Below are 21,213 nucleotides of genomic sequence, written 5' to 3' on the forward strand. Positions count from 1 at the left end.
TCCCAAAGGATGCCGAATCATTGTTGAGAGTCGGGCGCACTCGCGAGGCGTGATGGTAGTATTCCGTCTGCATGGCCTCGTCCCCTCACATCAGAGGTTGAGTTCGGTCGAGATGCCGGTTTCAGCTCGGTTGGCGGGTGCTGATTTGCGGTTCGGCTGCGAACTCAATCGCGAACCAAATTCGGGACCGTCCCACTCATTCTCGAATATCAGAGCCGGGGGTCTCCCGTCGAGAGCCAGACAATCGAGCACGTGGTCTTGGCATCGAATGCCATTAATGCACACTCACAGCCCGTTGGTGGCCATGGAAGCAGACCGAGGAAGTGTGTGAGCAGAGACGAGACGGTGTCTGCATCTGGTTGGCGCCCACATATAGTGCCTCGATGGTGTGTCACGACGCGGCGCGGTTCGGGTCGTTCAATAGGATTCGAGACATGTCTTTCTGGGGTTTTGGATGAAAGAGGAGAGAGAGCCTGACGAGCCTGTGAGAGAGCGCATTTCGCAAGTCGATGATCATGGCGTGTGCATCGTCTGTACTGTGCGAACCCACAACTCCGTATTGCTGCCCCGAGCAAGTGCAAAATCCGTCTCGCTACCAGAACTTGAAGTCAGCGTCGGGCCTTTGCCCACACGCGGCAAGGCAGATAGTTATCAAGATCTGGCTGTTTTCGTATTGCCACTTTGGTGTTGTGGATGCATTGCTAGTGTTGGTTGCATTATTGGTTTGGGAGCCTTCCACATCCTCGCACAGTATATCGACCCAATTCATACATGGCTAGCCCGATTTCTGGACCCAACAACCAGGCGGCGAATGAGGAAGCTGCAACAGCGCACGACTTCCTCCCGCCTCTTGCTCGAAGAAACCGCGACTTGAAGGACCACTCAATTCGCCCTGATTCATCGACCGAGACCCCCACCTTCCGCTATCACAAGTTGATGTTCCACAATCGCTTTTCTTGGAACATCGAATGCAATGCACATCCATCAACGCCACCCCCGGCAGCGCAGGGCCAAGACCACATATGCGCTGCATGGAACGCAGCGTTCCAACGCACTGGGTTTTGGAGTTCACGGAAGAGGGATGGCGCCGATGGGGGAGGGTGCGCCGGGCGAAACTTAACTGATGCAACGAAAGACCCGAACATCCAATTTCCAGAAGTCTTCTCACAAGGCCCTTTTGGTGGTGTTCGGCTGTTGGCATCCTCCAATGTGACCCGGCACTCCAGGTACGCTTCCATCCCATCGAGCCATCCTCCCATGAGCCCATGAGTCCCATTCCACTATTACTCCCCCACTGGCAGTCAGTTTCCCCTGCTTCTTTTCCCCAGCTTGCATCCCTTCCCTCGTGGCCCCGTGGCCCCGTGGCGCCTGTAAATTCCCGCTGCACCTCTTTTATCCCACCTGCCGTTTGTGAATAGCTGCTGCTGCATCGACGCACCACCGTTGACAGTAATCTACTATTAGCCAGTAACCGCCCCTCCGGTATCCCATCCTGGAGATGGCCGCCAACGCTGAAGACCTCTTCATCCGACCCCTCAGGGACGTGGTCGCGGCCGGGAATGTCGCTGCCACGAACGCCCCTCAGCAGAGCCCCGGGTCCGCCGACCATGTCGATCCCATGTCAAGGGCCGCACAGGCCCTCATTCGGGAAGGAGAGCGGGCGCTGAACAAGGTGCAGCTAGTTTGGCGTGACCAGGTTAGCAGGTATGGCGATGCCTTCCGCGACCTCATGGTGCAGCAAGGTACGGAATACCAGTCAGTTGCGGCTGCCAGGTCTGCTGCTGACCCCATTTACTAGCCTCCATCGAGAAGAGGCGGCTGCAGCTCGAGGATCTCCTCTGGGACTTCGACGACTTTACGCACCCGGATGAGTTTGATCAAGCAAAATATGCAGCCCTACAGGCCGCCACCAAAGCCTTTGCTCTTGACGTTGTCGAAACGGCAAAACGGTTAAAGCTCGAGACAACAACGCCGGCGATCCCACCTGGGGGGTTCCCTCCCTTGCCTCCCCTCCCAAGTCGGCCGGAGGGACGGTCTGGCCATAGTTCTCGCCCGTCTTCTACCCGTTCTATCCGCCCACGAGCCCAGTCCAGAGCGGGAGCCGCCCAGGACGAGGGCAATAACCATGTCCATTACGAGAGCAGCGAGCCCATGCCCCACGGCCCCCGGCTAGGCACGCGGTCGTCCTCCGGCTCGGTGTATCGGCGAGACAGCGTGGAAGCAGATGTGCGAACTGCAACAACAAACCGGCATGCTCGGAGCCAATCCGCTGCCGCACATGGGCCATATCAGCCCCAGGACGCGTTCACACCTCCCGCTTCACCTGGCATTGGCCCGGTAGGGTCACATCCCCATGACCTCGCCCTCAATACCTCGGTGCGGCCGAGGACATTCGACTCGGCCCCCAGCCCAAGCACCACCACTCACACCCGGACCTCGGTCATGTCAAATACCAGCTCATCTTCGTCCGCCCTACTCGGGAGTCTGGACTCCCTCGTCATTGCTGAGGATTCCAGTGAGCAGGGCTGGCCGGCTTCCCGCGAGTCGGCAATCACCATGACCAACACTCGCTCGTCGGAAAACAGCAGCGTAGAGGAGCCAGGTTTGATCGGACTAGATGCGTTGCTCAAGGAATCAGGCTTCAATAGCGAACGCCGCAAATCGAGGCCGGCGAGCCCTCGCATCCCAGATTGCGACATACGCCAAGACAGCACATATTACAAACTGAGGGGGCTCTGTAAGGGCGCAACCAAGTTCAGAAAGGACGGTAACTGGGACAGTATCAAGCTCATCAACGAGGATGAGTACGGTGCCGGGGCGACCGGGGCCGGAGATATGATGCGCGCGTCTGACGGGATCACAGTCCCGTTCCAGTACGAAACAGCCAAGGTTGGAGCATGCGGAGACTGCGGGTATGCCCATGATCTCGATGAGGTGGAGCTTGACATGACCGGTAATGGTAAGAAAGCCGGCCACAGACCAGCCTGGACGTTCAAGTATTTTGTTAGCTAACCCGCCGTCACAGCCGAAGCGGTTCGATCTTCTGAATCCGGCGCCCGTTACCGACTCCGGCTCCTCTTCAAATCCCACCTCCGACAGGGCAACAGCACAGAAACGTTGTACGCCTGTTTGTGGTGTGTCCAAGCAGGCACCACGACCAGGGAGGGGGACGCAACTGTATTCCGGTCGGCGAAAGATCTCCTGCGTCACCTCACGCGCCACCCGCAACCACTCCCCATAATATCCGGCATCTTCACATGTTACGGACCGCTTCCGAACTCGGTCCCGCAAGATTTCGACCTGCACCTACCTGAGACCCCGGCCCCCGTGCCCATGCCGGAGAACGTGGCGAGGCTGGCGACGGCAGTGGCGGTAAAGGACCACTACCGCCGCCCCGGGCGCGGGAAGCTCGACAAACCGCCCAAGTATGACGCGGACATGCTCGAGTTTATGGAGGGCGCGCGCATTGTAGGGATCATCTTTCCGGAGAAATGGGGAGGAAAATACTGTCTAGGGCGCCATGACGGCGAGTTCGGGGCGTTCCCGGCGAAGGTCATCGAGCTCCGAGAGCCCCAGGAGACGGAGATTCCGATCGGCGGAGAGAACGGGATGAGTGCGACGGCGAGGTGGAAGTGGCAGCCGCCAGCTACAGCGGGGTCGCCGTGGCTTTCGTTTGGGAAGGGAGAGGTGATTACAAACGTGCAATGTGAGTATCCGCTTTCCGCTGCATCTTCGAGGAGCCCGGGTTTCTAACAGCGCCTAGGCCTCTACGCGGACTATTGGTGTTGGTCTGGCACGAACAGCAAGGGGAAGACAGGCGTTTTTCCACAGTCATATATCGACCTGCAAACTCTCCGCGGGCAGGAGCCTAAGCCAGAGAAGAAGAGCAGGGGGCGCAGTTTCTTCGGATCTCGGTCTAAGGGGGAGTCATCGTCAAAAGCTCATAGAAACTCGGTTGCGTCGTAGAATAGATACCCAAGAGCCAGCCAGGGGCGTTTTTATTTGGTAAAGCCAAAGATCAAGATTACCAAACTTTCAAGACACATAGAAGCGACTTTCATGATCAAGCGCGCTTAGACCACTCAAACTCAAGCCTTCCACTCCGCCAATAGGTTCTCCAGCAGCTCGTGCCTCTTCACCGCAGTGTTAAACGTCGGGTAGTGTTCCTTCGCTCCCGTGCCCTTGACTTCGGCAAGGCCCTCGTACAGCGCACCGATACCCCTGCCCGCGTAATCAATGTCATTCTGCCACTGTTCCCAATTCCACTCCACCTTGTCGACCTCGTTCGTCTCGAAGTTGTGGATTTCGATGACGCGTGGCACCGTCTCGTCGCTGAGCTGCAAGAATGCCGTTTCCGGCGATATGATTCTGATCTCGCCCTTCTCCCCGTTGATGGTCCAATTCAGTGCCGGTTCGCCGGGAAAGCCCTGGCCGCGGCGGAGACGGTAATGTAGGGTCGCGTTCTTTTGCGTTATGGATGACTCGTCCCACTTTCCCGCCAAATGAATCAAATCTGGCACTTCAGAGCGTACCGTCCTGATGACTTTCCCAGTCGCATCCTTGATCGGGACATCCGGCCGCTGGAGATGGAAATCCCCCTTGGCCGAGCCCAGCTCTCCGATGGCGCCCTGGACCACCTCAAGCACTGCTTCCAGTTAGCACAACTCATACCCCGACAACCTCCCTGCCCTCATGCAACTCACGATGCGCAAACCCAATCGTATAGATGTTCCCCCCCACGGCTCTTTCCGAGAAGTACTGCAACCCCTCCGGCATCGTCTCCCGATCATTCAACCCCCCAAACGCCCTCACCTCCGAGCTCAACACCTTCCCAATCCTCCCCTCCTCCAACAACGCCCTCAACTTCAGCGCCACCGCCGCCAACCCCCCCTGCAACCCGACCACAGTCCTCCCCCCGCCCACCCTCGCCGCCTCGGCCAGCTCCTTCGCATGCCTCACATCCTGCGCCAGCGGCCACTCCACAAACACATCCTTCCCCGCCTTCACGCTCGGCAGCACCGTCTCATAGTGCTTATCCACCCTCGTATTGCACACCACCAGATCGACGTCCGCATCCGCCGCCAGCGCCGCCGGGTCGCCGTACGCGCGCGTGTCGGGCGGCAGGTCGTACGCCTCGATGGCGGCGCGGGCCGCGGCCTCGCTCGAGTTGAGGAGGGCTACGATCTGGTACTTGGACTGGCCGGTGGGGGAGAGGAGATAGGGCAGGTGGGCGCGGGAGGCCCAGGCTGTTTTGGCGGCGGAGGAGAGGCCGATTATGGCGACGCGGATTGGGGTGGTGGGGGGGCCCATGGTGGGTGGTTTGAGGTGGTGATGTGTATTGTGGTGGGATAGGGGTGCTGTGGTGGTGTGTAACGGCGCGGTTTGGGGCTCTGGTCAAGTTGGGTAGGTACCGAGGGTTGTTGTGAGAAGCTATTTGAAGATGAGCCTGATTTCTGTCTGTTATATAGATATCTTTTGCCAACCGACGGATTGTTGTTCCCATGCCATGTCTTTGTCGATCGTGGTATTAGAAATCGGGACTAGCGTCGGCTTTTGACGCCCAGGTCAGAACCTTACAAATCAACCCATTTGTCAGATGGTCTCGCAATCCCCGATACCATGACGTTATTATGGACCGTAGTGTAACAACGTTCGAACGACAATCAAGACAGATATGTGAAGACCTGCTGTTGTGATGTAAGGGGAGTCTGGGCGGCCGTTACACAAACTTGCAAAGTGTTGTGTCGTATACTAAAAGTACGAGCAACTGGTGCGTATTATAGAACACGGGCAAACGCCGACAATGGTCGGCGTTAGTCACCTGGGTATTTCTAGCTCCTAGATTAAACCGCATCCTTCTTCCCCTCGGGCTCTTGGGTCGTTCTTGGCAATGGAACGCCGACCCCTTTCCAGTACGTCCAACATGGCTCCCGATGGATCAGGTAATCCTTGCTCCTAATAGCGGAAGCTATGCCCACGAAGCCCGCAAAGGGCCAGATTCCACCCAACCGCCCCATCCACCCTTTGCTTCCCCGACCCTTCCTTGTTGCCTTGCCGACGTCAACATGCACTTTGTCATACAAGGTTGGCAGCGTCGTTGCTTCATACTTCTCAGGCCGTTGTACCAAGGCCGGTCGTACAACCCCCAGAACTCATCCTCCGTGTAATATGTGTGTGAGTACAACACCTTGCGGCCACCCAACTCGGTCAAGCTGCTCTCCAGCTCCCTGTTCTGCCGTACGAATGTCTCCACATTCTTCGACGCCGCCCCCCACAACCCGATATTGATCATTGGCTGCGGCGGTCCGTCCCCGTCCGGGCCACAGTACGAGGGATGGAAACTCGGCCGCTGAATGCCCTTCAGGGGGCAGAGCCAAAGTGGCCAAATGTCCAAGTGATCCGCCGTGTAATCGATGAATGCTTCCGCCGTGCTGTATGGTAAAGACAGGTCTTGGACCATCTGGCCGAACGACATGTTGGTTCCCTGCAAGGCCCGGTACAACATGCGTGTGTGCATGAAGTCATTGAGGAACCAGCGGGTGAGGCGGTTGAAGGGGATAACGGGGAAGTATGCAAACGCTTGCGCCCCGACCCAAAACCCACCTCGGTCGTAACGGAAGAGGTATTCGGCGAGTGGAATGTAGTCTGTCGGCGGGTCAACGTCAACTCGGCGGTCGTTCGGCTCGGGTTGGGAGTCGGCCTTTTTCTTGATGTGAAGGTAGAACCAAGGGTCCCATGAACCACTGAAAGTTTGGGGACTCGTGGAAGGAGGAAGTTCGTCGGTAAGCTTCCCCGTCATAACCACGCCAAGCACCTTGGAGAAGATGATACCGTCGACGTAGTCATTCGACGGATCCTCGGTTGCCCGCCGGACGGCTGCCAGGGTGTCTGCAACAGTGCTGTACCGGTGATATTCTAACTTGACGAAACGCCGTGCCGGAATAAGACTGAGCTCAAGTTTTGTGGCGATGCCCAGGGTCCCGGCAGTGCCGGCGGCGCCCCGGAAGAGGTCCGGATGCTCGGTAGGGGAGGCCCGGACCACATCTCCGGTGCCCAAGACCAGCTCCACAGCTCGGACAGTCTGGTCAAAGTAGCCATACCGGAACGAACTGCTCTCGCCAGCACTCCCGGCAAAGCCACCCCCCACTGTAATGCCGGGGAACTCCATCACAACTGGTGGCACCATGCCACGAGCCAACGTGGCTTGGACGAGCTTGTCCATAGGGACGTTTGGCTCAACCACGGCCGTTTTCGAAGCCTCATCAATCTCCAGGACGTTGTTGAGTGCGCTAATGTCGACTACCTTCGCGTCATGGGCTGGCCGAGTGGAATTCGTCGAACCATGGAAGACTCGAAACGGCTCACGGCGGGTGAAAAAGGCCCGCACGGCTGTGGCTATTTGGTTGACAGCAACCTCGTGGTGGTAAGGAGCCATTGCTGCGAGTTGCTGTAACTCCTCTCTGGAAATGCCCGGGGAAGACTTAGTTCGGGCTGCTTGGAAACGAGTGCTTCATGACCGATGATGTTTGGTGGAAACCAGCCATTACCTCCATTTTCACGGGTTGCACAAGACACTGGGCGGTTGGTCCCGTGCCACAAACACACCTTGTGAATGTCCATGTCTCAGCCCAACTCAACATGGTTCTGTATTGGGCGCCACTTTGGGCGCAGCGCGTAAATGGAACCAACCACTCTACAACCCCTGTGTTCGGCCCCCATCTGGGCCATCTCAGAGGACCACGAAACAGTCGTCACGCCGCTTCCCTCCCGTTCTGAAAAATGCCCCGTTTAAAATGTCGGGACCTGGCACTCGATTTTGTGTCATCTCAGCTACAAGCGCTACGGCGCATGCTGCTTGCGTTCTCTCCTCCTGGCCGCATCTCCTGGCAGTCCGTCCGTCCTCCTGGGTCCATATTCCGACAGCCGTTACCTGAACACAGAGCCTTGCGCTTCAAGACTCTTCCCCCCTCGGCCTAGACCGGGAAATTACGCCTCCAAACACCCCACGGTGGCACCTACAACTAACGCGAGCAAATTGCAGCAACGAGATCCGTGAGGCGGCAGATACGGTACCCTTGAAGAAAGCCTCGCCCGCCCGCTGCTTGGAATCGGGCTTGAGGTGTTGTTCTTCTTCCAAAATGCTCGCCACCCCGCCCGACGCCTTTTATTTGCTCTTTAAAGCTCGATGATTTGCGTCAGATAGATCTCAACGGCGCTTGGAACGAAGATCTGAAGCAGACATCGATAGTCCTAACCTGGGAGGCGACAGAAGAGATCCCAGCATTAGATTCACGGCACGTACCGTCATGGCCCCTGCGCAATCCTCGCAAGACATGGTATATGGCTGGGTCTCTTCACCGAATGTCCGCGGGACACGCGACATTCTCATCAGCAGCCTAAGTACGATATGGCTGTGCACCTGGACTTCGTTGTGCCTCAACATACCTCCAGAACATATCCGATTTCGACGGCACCGGTGGCTTCTCAACAAGTTTCGGTGGCAACTCTTTGCCATCTTCTTCCCCGAGGTCCTCGTGGCCACCGCCGCCGAACAGTGGCTATCCGCTCGGCAGTCCACTCGTACCTTCGCTCGACTCGGATATCCGCAGTGGACCATTCGGCATGCCTTCTTCGCCGACATGGGAGGCATCGTGGTCGCCCCACCCGACGCGGCCCCCTTTCCCGTCGATAGCCAACAAATCGCTTATTTGGTCGAACGCAAGTACCTCGAGCTTCCCGACCTCTCGACCGAGGACATCCGATCGATGAACAAGGCAGACGGCTTAGCTAGGCTGGTCACAATGGCACAAATGGCATGGTACTGCTTGTCCTGCACGGCAAGGGGGGCGTCGGGTCTCGGGTTTTGCACCCTCGAGGCCACAACACTCGCCTACATTCTCTGCACCACCCATACCTTCTTTTTTTGGTACTACAAACCGCTCGATCCGGAAGCTCAGCGGGTCTTCACAATGCGCACCAGCATTTTCGATATCTGTGGGGGTTCTGCTAAGGCCGTGCCGGATCTCATGCCGACGTACACGCACACGCCACTAGACTTCATCAAGCCCCCGCCAGACCCCAAGAGCCTAATCGCCCCTTTCTGGTTCGGCCTCTCCGCTGTTCTCCGGCCCTCGGGGGGGCGAGAAATGAAGAAGGCCAAGACAGAACCTAGAGTGCAGACGCTTGCAAACAGCAGGGTGCTCCCAGAAAACGGAATTAGCAACCCCTTAATGATTTAGACCCTCTTCTTTCAGCTCCTCTTCTTTGGCCTCCACATTGGCTTCGCGTGGGTTTCCTCTTTCCCCTCCGACACGGAGTGGTTTCTTTGGATGGGATCCACGGCCGTTGACTTCGGCCTCATCGCCATTTACCTCCTCGCCATCCCTGTAGGGACATATTTGACACCTTGGCTTGGGCGAGTCCTATTCGGAGTCGAAGCGACGCATTTCCTAGAGGTGGCCTCCGCGCTCCCCCCATGGGCCAAGCCTTTGGTCCATGCGCCGTTTGTTTTGGGATATATTGTCGCGAGAGTAGCTGTGCTGGTCGAGTCGGTCCTCAGCCTACGGGCACTCCCAGAGTCTGTTTACCAAGATGTCAACTGGACAAGTTTCTTGCCTCACGTTTGATCGCATCATAACTCGCGTGGGACGAACAGCGTTATATTGGGCATTGTTTATCCACGCATGGATGAATCATTCAGCGCGGCAAATTGCTGGACATGGTTGCCCGCGTTGGACTTGATGTCTTCCGACCTATCTCGGATTAGATGTGTGCACTGGCCTTCAGGCACGGTGGCTAAGTAGAGGCTAATGTCATGCTGGGGTTGGCTTTCCTTATTGTTTCTTATACCTTGGACGGACGGTCACTGTGGTACCTTGGAAAAGGGAGCCAAAGGTGTTTCTCGGCCAAACTAAGATTGTTGACTCCGGCCCGGAGGAATGCGTCGACCCCAGCTGTAGCGTGGATACGGGAAGCAAGGGCAAACAGTTGAGGTTTTGTTGGAGAACCACAATTCGGGTCTAGCTCATCAGCCCCCCCGGAACCGGTATGTACTTACATGGGTGCGCGTGCTTGACAAAGCCTGAGGTCAGCCTAAACAAATGATTAGAGTTCACCTATACTTCGGTAAGTAAGGACCCATCTGGGCGCGGCCCTGACCACTATTGTTGCAACACTTGACCGATAAGGCTCACACCACTCTTGTAATCCAGTATTCATAATAGCTAATGGCAAGCAACTGTACCTACCAGTATCCAAGATAACAAGGTGCGGTTTACTCAGCACCTCCGTTGGTTGTGGGGTACCGAGTCACAGCCGAGGGTGACTGATGAGGTGATCATTCATTGATCAGTAATCTGCTGTCTGGAACCGCGGTGTTGTGATCTCAACACCAAGGATCGCAGTCTGTAAAAAAGGCTCGGACTTGAGCCGCTTGCTGTTTGTCAGCGCCTCGCATGGAAACCTTCGATAGTAGGGCTCGGGGACGTAGTGAAGCTGGGACGAAAGAATTCACCAGCACCCACCCGGACGTATGTGTCCTCGTCCATGAACTTCAAGGAAATACATAAATACTTAGCGGTCCTCCCGCTTGGCCTTGACCTCAAGACAACTTAACAAGACCCAGAACCCCAACAGTCCTTTCAAAACTTCCAAGTCCACCCGCTTTACCCGTCTTTCAGCAGACATCTTGTCGTCCCTAGCCATCATGGGAGCTAAAGGAACTGTTCTTGTGACCGGAGCCAACGGCTACATTGCCGCGCGGACGGTTGAGGCGTTACTAAAGGCCGGGTACTCCGTCAGGGGCACCGTGAGATCGCTCTCGTCTGCCACCGAGGTAAAGCAAGCCCTTGCTGAGTACGGGGCCAAACTCGAGTTTGTCGAAGTGCCGGATATTACCCTCCCCAGTGCTTTTGACAAGGCGGTTAAAGGTGAGTTTACAGTCAACCATGACGCACCTGTCCACAATTAGGTACGGAGGTCTAACGCAAACTTAGGAGTCAACGCCATTGCGCATCTCGCATCACCCGTGTCCTTTGACTTTACGGACCCCGAGCCCGTTCTCCACAGCGCCATCAACGGCACGGTCCGCGTCCTCGAATCCGCAAAGAAGGAACCAAACATCAAGAATTTTGTTCTGATGTCCTCCGTCACGGCCATCTTCGAGCCGAAATCGGAGGACTACACTTTCACCGAAGCCGATTGGAACACGGCCGCCGAAAATGTTGTGGCCGAGCTTGGTAAAGCCACGCCTGGCCGGGTCATCTACACCGCGAGCAAGGTAGCAGCCGAGAGAGCCATGTGGAACTTTCGGGATGAGCACAAGCCGAGCTTCACTCTCACGGCGATAAACCCCTGGTTAGCCACCACATATCATCAACGTGTCTCACATGTGATTAACTCGCAATAGTTTCGTCACCGGTCCACCCCTGGTGGTTCCCGCATCGGCCGATAAGATCAGCATGTCGAACCGCCTTATCCCCGACGTATTCACTGGAAACGCCCTGGCACAGGCAGGCTTCCCCGGCTCCGACAGCTACGTCGACATCCGCGACGTGGCTCGTCTTGTCGTATTTGCTGTCGAGCATGGCGACAAGACCAACAACGAGCGGTTTCTGGCTGCGGCATATTACTCGCCGGCGCAGGCTGTGGCCGATATTCTCCGGAAGGAGTTCCCTGAAAGAGCCGGAACCATCGAGCAAGGGACCCCTGGTGAGGGCTATGCCCCCGATTACCGGTTCCCTAAGCAGGTGGTGTTTGATGGCACCAAAGCAGTTAGGGTCACTGGCCAGGACTACATTCCGTGGCGCCAGACCGTGTTGGATACGATCGAGAAGTTGCGGCCTGTTCTAGTGTAATTGTAAGAAGGGGTAGTAAGATACTGCCAATACTGGGCTAGGTATTGAATTCGATGTTCCTGATTCTGTTGCTACGATTAGGAATGTTTGTGTCTTCAACAACGGTCGTCCCTATGGTGCTTGTTGGGTTCTGGTTCCTGAGCTAGGCTAGGAGAGATGGTCCTGACACAGCCGAGACAGTACCATGCTGTTATTGACCGGACGTCTTTTGCAGTCGCTATCAACTTCGTACCACCTGGCGAAGAGCCTATTCGGAAAAGGCTCTGTCTGTGTCTGTCGAAATGTCGCATTTTATGGCATGGTACATACAAGCAGATGTCACAGGCAAGGGGGATGACGCAAGGAAAAAGGTCCATTAGAAGTTCTAGTTCGTCAAAACGGTGTCACGCTACACGTCAACTCACAGTACTTCGTAACCAGCCCTCATTCCCCATCCTCTCTGAGATCTCACCCTAGGCGCCGGGGTAACACACTTCTGCCCATTCCCTGAGCCCCTGGATGCCACATCAGCAATAGCCTACCCCATTGTACTAACCACGCCTAATTGAAGATGCAGTCGAGCGCACAGTCCCGGTCATCAAATCGTCGACATTCTTCGGAGACGCCAAGTGCCTCACCAAACGAAAAAGACAACCAGAACCAGACTGACACAAAAGCTGGAAAGCGGTAACACATCCATAACACTCAAACGTTCTTTGACACACTTTAACCGGATTAACGAACAGGGGTTGCGTCGACATCGTGTAGTTCCGGCGGAAACCGGCATCTTGAGGTCACACAGCCTGAGAGGTCGCGGGGGCAGCGGTGGCCATGGAGACAATCGGGATCGCTGCAGCTCAAACCCGACATGCAGGGAGTCTGGCGAGCCACGGCGCGCAGTGCTGCCTTCTGCACGGTACTCAGCTTTTCCTTGTGATTGTGCTGACACTCTCCAAAAGTGTCATGATAGTAACACTTGCCAAGGAGATGGAAACTGTTGCAGAGTTGGAGCGCCCTGAGGTTCTGAAAATCCTGCTGGGAATACCTGAGCGGGGGATCTACACGCTGTCCCCGCCTGTTCCGCAACACTCCGGACGGAGCGAGCACACTGGGTGGGCTAGAACCCCGCTGGGCAGCCGAGGATGGTGAGGGTGTGGAGGGGACTTTCGCAGCAGCTGACGCATAGTCTACGGGAGGAGTGGCGGGACGGGTGGTATAAAACGACACTCCCCGCTTTCCGTTGACAAGCTTGTGGCTTCTGAAGACGTTATCGAACGGGACAGTGCGGAATTTGTCCTTTATGTCGGCAAGTTCGCGGGCAAAAGGGGGCCCTTCGAGCAGGGTAATCCGTCCGCGCACTGCATGGTCCTCGGCATGCGGCCCAAGCAGGCGGGCATAGCCGTTGTCGGTCGTGCCGCCGAAGAGAATCCGCTGACAGTGGATGTTGGCTAAGCAGAACTGGAAATATGCTTGCAGAAGTCAGCAGGTACAAATGGTTGTCCTGTATGCATGGCGTGACTTACCGTTGACCTTCACATCCGCACATTCTTTACCATTACCGGCATCGATGTAGTCGCACAGTCGGTCACCCATGTTGAAACCGCGGACGAAGTCGTCAAATGTAGCCTCAGACAGAACATCCATCTCATTGTACGTCTTGGCCAGTCCTGCCACGTTCGCGTACACACGAACATGCACTTGGACGTGGTGGGCTGCGGTCGGAGTTGAGGACGTGAGCTCCTCTTGGACAGCTTGTTTGAGCAGGCTGGCCGTTCTCTTGCCGCCCTCTACACCCAGTTTAACGAGCTCATCTTTAAACTAGAACGGGTTAGTCAGAGTAGTGGCTCCTCCGCCACGCGGATGGGTGGAGTTACCGGCATAGAGTCACCATCAATCACAACACAAGCAAAGTCAAGTCTAGCCTGCGGATGTCAGTGTTCGTAGCAATAAAAGAGGGAGAGAAAGCCAATCCACCTTCTCAATCTGTAAGGCCTTAACCTCCATTTCGCGCTCCTCAAGACGATCACGAGTCAACTTGATCACATCTTTCTTGTCACGGAGCTCCAACTTGGCGTCCGACAGCTCGCTAGACAGATAATCGATGTGTGTAAACAGATCCTGGCTGCCAAGTTAGTAGGTGGCGTCGATTGGGGCCACGTGCGTTTGTCATACGGAGATCAGTGAATGTTTCCGGTCGTCTTGAGACTTGCAAGAATCCCAATCCGCCTTCAAACCCTCCATCTTCGCTCGGACGTCGGACATGTTTCCCTTATGCGTACGAAACTCCAAGGGGAAAGTGTTCAATAACAAACAACGCACCCTTAGGTAAGGCAATGGGGAGAAACAGAGGGGGACAATGGTGGGAGGAATGCAGATTCCATGTGCTATGTATATATTTCGATGCTGTAGGCCTCAGCTGCATTCGCTAGGCAGTGACTCACCTGCTTTGGGCAGAAGAGGTGGGTTACACCACATGCAGTTGGTCGAATTGCTGAGAAACAGGTCGCGATGCAGGCGCCATCAATGATCCTCGGCCAATAGAACAGTCTCTGTGTTCCTCGAGGCCTCGGAAGGCGGCGTGGCGAGGCCCTTGGGGCTGACTTAGCGGCTCGCCTGCATGGCGAGGCTGCACGAGTTGAACAGGCTGCTTCTTTGCTCACGGTTGGTTGAGATGACCGTCTGAGCCCCTGAGTGTGGGTACGCATGTGTTCTTCGCTGTGTTTGTCTTGCCGCAGCCAACCCCTCCGCTCCTCATGCCCTTCTCCAGTCGTGCGCTGACATGCCGTTTGCCGACCAGTCCCTGGTCGATCGGTGATAACTTGACTTCCACCGACATGTTGGCCCCTCACTCGAGGGAGATCCCTCTGCACGAGCGGCTACTAACTGCCACGCCTTTCGCACACCGGATAAGCTACACAAAATTACGAGAATGGTCCCTTTGGTGTCGCTAACCGCCAGGGATCAGGTCGGGAGGATGGGAAGGCAATGTGACTGGTTGAGTTTAGTCCAAGGCTTCGCCCCCTCTGGCCGAAAGCCATCGGCTGTGTGGGGCTCCTGCAGCATACAACAGTTGGTAGCCGTCGTTGGTTGAAACCGTGTGGAAGACTCCAAGCAGTAGAGCAGTACCTAGGCAGAATAATCTATTTCGATGAGCCGTTTAACCGACCGACCAGACCCTTGAGGCAGTACTAGGTTTGGCGCGCAGCGTACGGTTGACCAGTTGCTGCCTCCGTGGATATCCCATCCAAGTCTTGACCGCGTCTCACAGAGACACCGCCGCAGAGTGCCAGCCAGGTGTTTCATCTTTTACTTCTAGACCACCCCAATTCGCCTCCAAAAGAACGCACTCCCACCAACAGCCGCCGTGACCCCCGTGTACACAATCAAGCTCCCGTAACCGCTCCCGTAACCCCCCGTTGCCTGACCCAGCCACGAACGATCGCGGATCAACAAGTCGCTTAAGGGACCAGAAACCACATTTCCAATTCCCCTACCAGCACATAATAACCCAAAAAGTAAGGATGGGTCAATATATGCGTGGATGTGCTCTTCCGATTCCGCCGGACGCGCAATCTCCCGCATGATGCCTGGCCAGATAGAGGTGTAACAGCCAGCAAAGAGACCATAAGCCACACAAAACGCATACACCCCCGCCAACGTCGACGCTAACCCCCATAGCACCAGCGCTGCAACACTGGCCCCGACCCCTGACAACACAAGGCATGTTGTAACCCTCAGTCTGTCCGTCATCCAACCCATAACGACGGAACCCACGGCAGCGGCCACATTGACAAGCAGTACGGTCAAGGCCGACAGCATGGTGGACACGCCAAAAGCGGCACGGACGTAGGAGGGAAGGTAGACACCGGGCAAGAAGTACCCCGTCGCCTGAACAATGTTGGCAAACTGGTGTAACAGAAACCGTGTGGACAGGACACAACGCAGATTGGAGCGGTGCCCGGCCGTTGCCGCCGGCGGTATCGGCAGTCTAGGCCTGACTAGGAAGGACAGCGGGAAGGAGAGCAAGAACAGAACCACGGCCCAGACCCGCAGCGCCGTTCGGAAACCGTAAGTCGTCAGGAGGAACTCGAGCAGCAGCGGCAGGACAACCCCGCCGACACCGGCCGCGCTCCACATGATGCCGTAGGCCATGCCCTTGCGCCGGGAGAACCACTCGTCGATGTAAAGGATGCTGGGGCAATAGGCAAAGCACCCGCCGATGCCGAAAAGAACGCCCTGGGTGGCGATGAGCTGGGCAACTGTGGTGCACAACGAGCTCAGCGCCATGGTAAGGGAGGCGGAGACTAGCCCGGCGAGGGTGAACCAGCGCGCCCAACGCGGGCGTAGTCGGCAGAGGGCGATAACAAATGGCGTGGTAATGTACATGACACCCTGGGCATCAGTTAGAGTCTGTATGACGGGGACTGACGACTGTAAGTGAAAGGGGGGGCGGGCTTACTAGGGTGGTGGTGCCGACTACCGCGATATTGCCGTCGTCTTGGAAAGGGAGGTGAGAAGAGTAATAGTCCTGAAAGACTCCGAAGGAGAAACCGAAGCCTGGAAGTGACAGGTTGAAGTCGGGTAAGTCCACGTTGCGCCTATCCGTTATGAGAAAGCAAGAGGGTTCTTACCCCACACCAGTGCTTCCACGGCCCAGCATGCGGCAAGAAAGAGCCACGCATCCTTGCCTGTGTCCGTAGGAGGTAGCCTAAATTCATGAGGTGTTCCAGTATGAGTGTTGCTTCTATCAGGAATATTGATCCCTTGAACGACAGCTGCTGATCTGGTGGATACACGGTTCCGGTTACCTAGTTCAACGGCAGGGCAGCTCATGACGGCCTGGTGTTTGTGATTGGTAACGGAATGATGAATGGCGAGAAGTCGTGTGTGGTGTCTTGGAAAAAATTGGTGTCACGGCACGCAGCTCGAGCTCGAGGGCGGCAGTGCCGAAGTAGGTAGTTATTTAAGTTAAACAATCAGCTCGAAGTTTCACATACGACCATACCCATCCGCGGCTCGCGGTCCTGGGCATCTGGTTGCAGCGAATGGGAGGCTTGGCGAGGGGATTGACCGGGTTGACGCCCTGTTGGGCTGCGGCACAGCTAACGCGCAGATCTCCGCCCAACAAGCGAGGAAGTGGGTTTCAGGTTTGCTCCAATCTCCCTGCCACTTTGCCGCTGGTGTCTTCCTCCCGATCTCCTGCTCTCACCTCCACGCTGCCCATCTTGTCAGGATGGTCCTGCCATTTCACGCCCGGTCTCCCCCTCGCCTTGTTGTTACCGGCGTGGCCGCCTTCTTCTTCTTGCTCCTCCTCCTTGCATCCGGCCACACCGGCTCATACCTCCCAACATGGCCAGCAGCATGTGTGACAAACTCGTCCTCCAAAAACGCTATCCCGAACCAAGTTCACTATGTCTATGTCCTTGAGGATCCAACCAAGGACTTTTCCTTCCAGTTCAGCCGTAAGTTTATCGTAGCCTCGCCCGTCTTCATTCACCTTGTCGCACACCGACTGACCATCTGGCAAAGATTTTCTCTCCATGTACGCCGCCAACTACCACTGGCGCCCGCACACCATCTACTTGCACACCAACGTGCCGGCCGACAGCCCGACCATCGCCCGCGCCCACAGCGGGGCGGCCGGCAAATGGACGCGCCTGATCTTCACCCACTTCCCCAACCTGCGGCTACGTACCGTCCCCGTACCGACGCACGCCGACAACGGCGTCGAGCTGCACTACCTGGAGCACCGGTCCGACTTTGTGCGCGTCGCGGCCATGGCCGAGCTCGGCGGCGTGTACATCGACTTCGACGTGCACGCGCTGCGGGACATCCGGGTGCTCCGCGAGAGCGGCTTCCGCGGCGTGGCGGGCCGGCAGCCGGGCGGGGAGCTCAACAGCGGCACGTTCATGGCCGTCCAGGGCGCGAGGATGATGCAGCTGTGGAAGGAGAGGATGAATCAGGTGTACGACAAGGAGTGGACGACGCACAGCAACATCGCGCTGACGACGGTTGGGGAGAGGTTGGTGAGGGAGGAGGGCGAGGTATTGATCATGGACCAGGACGCGTTCGCGCCGGTGGGCTCGGGGGAACAGGACAATATGGTGCTCTTTGCGGTACGGGATGGGGCGGTGTCGAATCTGGAGGGCGTGGTGCAGGGCGATACATTAAGGACGTTTGATGAGACGTTTGACGAGCGCTGGGCACACCCAGAGAGATTCCCGAAGGGCGTGAGAGACTGGTCGACGACATATATGATACACGCCTTCTCGCCGCATCGGTTCCCGGAGCGCAAGATTCCTGGCTATGAGCACATCACGCCGCGCTATGTGCTGGAAAGGCAGAGCAATCTTGCAAGGGCGGTATATCCAGTCGCAAAGATGATGTATGAGCAGGGATTGATAGAGATTGACGACTCGTACTTGGGAATATAAGGGGGCAAAACTCTAGATAATTAGCGCAGGCCTGGGCGTCCTCTTCGTCCTCTATCTTGTCTTCTTCCGCGGTCGGCGGAACAAATCCGCAGGCGACTCGGACGGCATCACCACGGCCAGGGCTCACTGGCCCGCTGTCGTTTCGGTGTTCACATGGATCGCCATGTGGCTCTTCCTCGGCCTGTTCACCGCCCTGCGCGCGCGCATCATCGAGGTTGCCGGCGACTCGGACAAATCGAACGAGTGGGGTTTCGGTCAGATCATTGCCCTAGGGGCCTGGGTTCCCGTGATCCTTACATTTTTCCGTCTTCTGTTTTGTGAACTGTTCCACTCCTTAGAGACCGAGACCTGATCTAACTCATCCCGTGTCCAGTCGATATCAAGCAGGCATAGTAGGGTGTGAGGCAGTCACATTAACTTTATGGTTGGGTGATTACAGATTACCGGCTGGGGTCGGTTGACAACTCCATGTAAGATTTTTCTGTCGAGTGTGAGAATATGGGGATGAATCGGGTAGTGCCATGATTAGTTCATGTGGCTTGAAAAGGTGAGAGTTGTTCGGTGTGTCCATCATGACATGCAAATTCAAATCCCAAAAGATCCTTGCCAGGCTTTTTTTAACATGGCATCATAAACAGGTCAGAGACAAGAAAGCAATCATTACTCAAGTACCTATTCCTCATGCCCTAGTTGGAGATTGAGCGTCGTGACCAAGTCTCGGTTTTTATGTTCGAATAAGCCAAATGCGACATTAGACTACCAAGGCTTTGTCTTTTTTCCAATCCCGCATCGCGATGTCCAGCGTATATTTCATTTATACATTTATACCCCTCCTTCTTATCATGGATTTCGCGGCTTACCTCGTAGCTTGATCAGTTGTTCTGACGCCCCCTGCAACGATATAATAGGGATCGGTATTATGTACCCCGAAGTCCGCCACCAAGAGGAACAACAACGGGGCGTAGGTCCCCAGATGAAGACTCCACTAACTCTGATTGTAAAGACTTGGGCTGGGTTTGATAGGCTAAACTGGGTGCCGGGATACGGTTTGACGCGGGTCGGAGTGCACCAAGTCACACTCAGCAGCTAGTTAGAGGAGCAATTTACACCACCAATGCCGGCAAATGAGATCGACAGCATGTATTTGCCGGTGCACTACTTGTGGGCGCCGAGTAAGACCACAGCTCACTTAAAGCGTCCGTGGACCTGATAAGAAATCTAGACTTTCATCGTTCTGGGCCAGTCCTCGGCAACTGGGACCACTGACATCACAATGAACAAACTCCTTCTTGTGGCGGCTTCATGTTTGGTGTCCCTCACAACGGCTGGACCGTTTGAAGGGACCGGAAGCCAAAATGTTGCGCATGCACCAGTCCGGGATGGGCTCCGTTATGCCGTCTCTACCCACGCGATCCCGATGCGAAAACACGACGTAACGGCGTCGATGAGCCACCCGGCGATGCATCGACGCGCTAACCTGCCCGTCCCGCTCAAGAACATCTATGATGTTTACTACAGCATCGACCTCAAAGTCGGCAACCAGACCATCGCAGTCAGCGTCGACACAGGTTCCAGCGATACGTGGATGGTGCAGCAGCCATATGAATGTGTCTCCTTTTGGTTCGACCCAGCCGGGGTAAGTCATTACCGTCATCTTGTATTCAAACCTCGATTATGGTACTGATGCTGTTCGCCAAACGAAGGAACCAGACTGCGGCCTGGGAGTGGGCTTTAAGGGCAACCTTTCCGGCGGTCTTCTTCCCGACTTACCACCATTCTCCCGCTCCTATGTCGATGGCACCTTCGTGAGTGGCTTTTATGGCGTCGAGGATGTCTCGATTGGAGATATCACGGCACATAACCAGCGCCTTGCGCTGGTCAACTACACCTACTGGCACGGCGATGGGCAAACATCCGGCCTGTTAGGTCTAGCTTACCCTTACTTGACCAGTCTGGATGGAGCGGACCAGAACCAGCCGCCCTATTCACCCGTCTTCACTACGATGTGGGAAAGCCGAAGCATAGATCCGTTGTTTAGCATTGCGTTGTCTCGAAGCCAAGAGATTAGCGGCGGGACACAACAAGAGTCGTATCTTGCGCTTGGAGGGCTGCCACCAGTCGACGTCGATGAGAAGACTTGGGCAGGGACGCCAATTCACGGCATGCGCGCAGTTCCCCAGTGGGGGTTTGACACAGACGAGAAAGGAATGTACATCATCAAACCGGATGCGTTTGTGCTCGAAAAGGGGGGAGACGGCACGGACTCTGGAGAGGTGTTGGTTAAGAACACCACGCAAATCCCCATCCTAATCGACGCGGGAGCAACCCTCAGTTATTTGCCGAAAGGTACATACATCGGTCTCAAAACGGGTTTTAAGATCGCATTTATGCTGATACGATGAACAGGCCTGGTTAACGAACTCTATGCGGCTTTCGATCCGCCGGCGAAGTACATGAGCTCAGGGGGTCTTTTTTATGCCCTTTGCAACGCAACCGTGCCGAACTTTGGTGTCCAGATTGAGGAGTCAATCTTTTACATGGCGAAGGAGGATTTACTCCGGCAGACGGCCCGTGACCCAACGGGGGAGTGGTGCCGGATCGGTGTTACAGACACCGATTCACCTCCGCATGTGTTGGGTGTGAGTTTTCTGACAAATGTGGTCGCCGTGTTTGACGTCGGACAGTCGGAGATGAGATTCGCGACGAGGACAAAGTATTAGGAACAGCTTTGAGAGCATGATATTTCAGAAGGCTGCTGAATGTGTGAGAGGTGGGTCCTTCCTGGCCCACCTCACGTGCAGGGCAACCGCTCACATCCTCTCCCACGCAGCAGGGCTAGCCAGTTTTCCTCCCACACACACACATTCCACACACGTTTTCCCACGGACTCTACTATCGCGAGTCCCACAGAATGATAATTAGGGATTTGTTTGAGCGTTGGCTGC

General features: G+C 56.0%; 9 protein-coding genes across 9 annotated transcripts; 5 read left to right on the forward strand and 4 right to left on the reverse strand.

Moving 5' to 3' along the window:
* Positions 1-1,498: 1,498 nt before the first annotated feature.
* Positions 1,499-3,966, forward strand: B0H64DRAFT_420457 (uncharacterized protein; the record flags this gene model as incomplete). Its single annotated transcript, XM_062805460.1, has 4 exons — positions 1,499-1,742; positions 1,799-2,959; positions 3,026-3,706; positions 3,764-3,966. 4 exons carry the CDS (start codon positions 1,499-1,501, stop codon positions 3,964-3,966), a joined length of 2,289 nt encoding a protein of 762 aa, XP_062654645.1.
* A 115-nt stretch (positions 3,967-4,081) lies between these two features.
* B0H64DRAFT_478452 (uncharacterized protein) lies at positions 4,082-5,514 on the reverse strand. The gene is made up of 2 exons (XM_062808251.1): positions 4,704-5,514; positions 4,082-4,645 (listed from the first exon to the last, which is right to left on the reverse strand). The coding sequence occupies exons 1-2, from the start codon at positions 5,308-5,310 to the stop codon at positions 4,089-4,091; spliced, it is 1,164 nt and encodes a 387-aa protein (XP_062654646.1). The 5' UTR covers positions 5,311-5,514; the 3' UTR covers positions 4,082-4,088.
* A 306-nt stretch (positions 5,515-5,820) lies between these two features.
* Positions 5,821-7,605, reverse strand: B0H64DRAFT_409901 (uncharacterized protein). Its single transcript, XM_062804750.1, has one exon. It carries the CDS (start codon positions 7,433-7,435, stop codon positions 5,969-5,971), a length of 1,467 nt encoding a protein of 488 aa, XP_062654647.1. The 5' UTR covers positions 7,436-7,605; the 3' UTR covers positions 5,821-5,968.
* Positions 7,606-8,306: 701 nt separating this feature from the next.
* On the forward strand, positions 8,307-9,726 carry B0H64DRAFT_450599 (uncharacterized protein; the record flags this gene model as incomplete). The annotated part of the gene is made up of 3 exons (XM_062807132.1): positions 8,307-8,400; positions 8,452-9,197; positions 9,255-9,726. 3 exons carry the CDS (start codon positions 8,307-8,309, stop codon positions 9,624-9,626), a joined length of 1,212 nt encoding a protein of 403 aa, XP_062654648.1. The 3' UTR covers positions 9,627-9,726.
* Positions 9,727-10,705: 979 nt separating this feature from the next.
* Positions 10,706-11,880, forward strand: B0H64DRAFT_450602 (uncharacterized protein; the record flags this gene model as incomplete). Its single annotated transcript, XM_062807133.1, has 3 exons — positions 10,706-10,928; positions 10,995-11,355; positions 11,408-11,880. 3 exons carry the CDS (start codon positions 10,706-10,708, stop codon positions 11,853-11,855), a joined length of 1,032 nt encoding a protein of 343 aa, XP_062654649.1. The 3' UTR covers positions 11,856-11,880.
* A 312-nt stretch (positions 11,881-12,192) lies between these two features.
* B0H64DRAFT_409905 (uncharacterized protein) lies at positions 12,193-14,257 on the reverse strand. The gene is made up of 5 exons (XM_062804751.1): positions 14,007-14,257; positions 13,809-13,952; positions 13,709-13,756; positions 13,358-13,652; positions 12,193-13,303 (listed from the first exon to the last, which is right to left on the reverse strand). Exons 1-5 carry the CDS (start codon positions 14,094-14,096, stop codon positions 12,570-12,572), a joined length of 1,311 nt encoding a protein of 436 aa, XP_062654650.1. The 5' UTR covers positions 14,097-14,257; the 3' UTR covers positions 12,193-12,569.
* Positions 14,258-14,916: 659 nt separating this feature from the next.
* B0H64DRAFT_409907 (major facilitator superfamily domain-containing protein) lies at positions 14,917-16,881 on the reverse strand. Its single transcript, XM_062804752.1, has 3 exons — positions 16,466-16,881; positions 16,294-16,391; positions 14,917-16,226 (listed from the first exon to the last, which is right to left on the reverse strand). Exons 1-3 carry the CDS (start codon positions 16,665-16,667, stop codon positions 15,147-15,149), a joined length of 1,380 nt encoding a protein of 459 aa, XP_062654651.1. The 5' UTR covers positions 16,668-16,881; the 3' UTR covers positions 14,917-15,146.
* A 76-nt stretch (positions 16,882-16,957) lies between these two features.
* Positions 16,958-18,350, forward strand: B0H64DRAFT_42966 (uncharacterized protein). The gene is made up of 2 exons (XM_062805906.1): positions 16,958-17,296; positions 17,364-18,350. Exons 1-2 carry the CDS (start codon positions 17,068-17,070, stop codon positions 18,266-18,268), a joined length of 1,134 nt encoding a protein of 377 aa, XP_062654652.1. The 5' UTR covers positions 16,958-17,067; the 3' UTR covers positions 18,269-18,350.
* Positions 18,351-19,541: 1,191 nt separating this feature from the next.
* On the forward strand, positions 19,542-20,962 carry B0H64DRAFT_450607 (aspartic peptidase domain-containing protein; the record flags this gene model as incomplete). Its single annotated transcript, XM_062807134.1, has 4 exons — positions 19,542-19,904; positions 19,972-20,614; positions 20,675-20,858; positions 20,953-20,962. 4 exons carry the CDS (start codon positions 19,542-19,544, stop codon positions 20,960-20,962), a joined length of 1,200 nt encoding a protein of 399 aa, XP_062654653.1.
* Positions 20,963-21,213: the final 251 nt, after the last annotated feature.

This window comes from Chaetomium fimeti (assembly GCF_033439085.1).
Source record: "Chaetomium fimeti strain CBS 168.71 chromosome Unknown B0H64scaffold_10, whole genome shotgun sequence".
NCBI lineage: Eukaryota > Fungi > Ascomycota > Sordariomycetes > Sordariales > Chaetomiaceae > Chaetomium > Chaetomium fimeti.

Excerpts from the sequence above, each read along its gene's own strand:
- B0H64DRAFT_478452 (XM_062808251.1), bottom strand. The coding sequence starts at position 5,310 with ATGGGCCCCCCCACCACCCCAATCCGCGTCGCCATAATCGGCCTCTCC. Across the intron at positions 4,646-4,703 it reads TACGATTGGGTTTGCGCATC|TGCTTGAGGTGGTCCAGGGC; the intron begins GTGAGTTGCATG and ends AACTGGAAGCAG.
- B0H64DRAFT_409901 (XM_062804750.1), bottom strand. The coding sequence starts at position 7,435 with ATGGCTCCTTACCACCACGAGGTTGCTGTCAACCAAATAGCCACAGCC.
- B0H64DRAFT_409905 (XM_062804751.1), bottom strand. The coding sequence starts at position 14,096 with ATGTCCGACGTCCGAGCGAAGATGGAGGGTTTGAAGGCGGATTGGGAT. Across the intron at positions 13,653-13,708 it reads TTGATGGTGACTCTATGCCG|TTTAAAGATGAGCTCGTTAA; the intron begins GTAACTCCACCC and ends AACCCGTTCTAG. Across the intron at positions 13,304-13,357 it reads TGCGGATGTGAAGGTCAACG|CATATTTCCAGTTCTGCTTA; the intron begins GTAAGTCACGCC and ends GACTTCTGCAAG.
- B0H64DRAFT_409907 (XM_062804752.1), bottom strand. The coding sequence starts at position 16,667 with ATGAGCTGCCCTGCCGTTGAACTAGGTAACCGGAACCGTGTATCCACC. Across the intron at positions 16,392-16,465 it reads CGTGGAAGCACTGGTGTGGG|GCTTCGGTTTCTCCTTCGGA; the intron begins GTAAGAACCCTC and ends TGTCACTTCCAG. Across the intron at positions 16,227-16,293 it reads TAGTCGGCACCACCACCCTA|GGTGTCATGTACATTACCAC; the intron begins GTAAGCCCGCCC and ends ACTGATGCCCAG.
- B0H64DRAFT_42966 (XM_062805906.1), top strand. The coding sequence starts at position 17,068 with ATGGTCCTGCCATTTCACGCCCGGTCTCCCCCTCGCCTTGTTGTTACC. Across the intron at positions 17,297-17,363 it reads CTTTTCCTTCCAGTTCAGCC|ATTTTCTCTCCATGTACGCC; the intron begins GTAAGTTTATCG and ends CATCTGGCAAAG.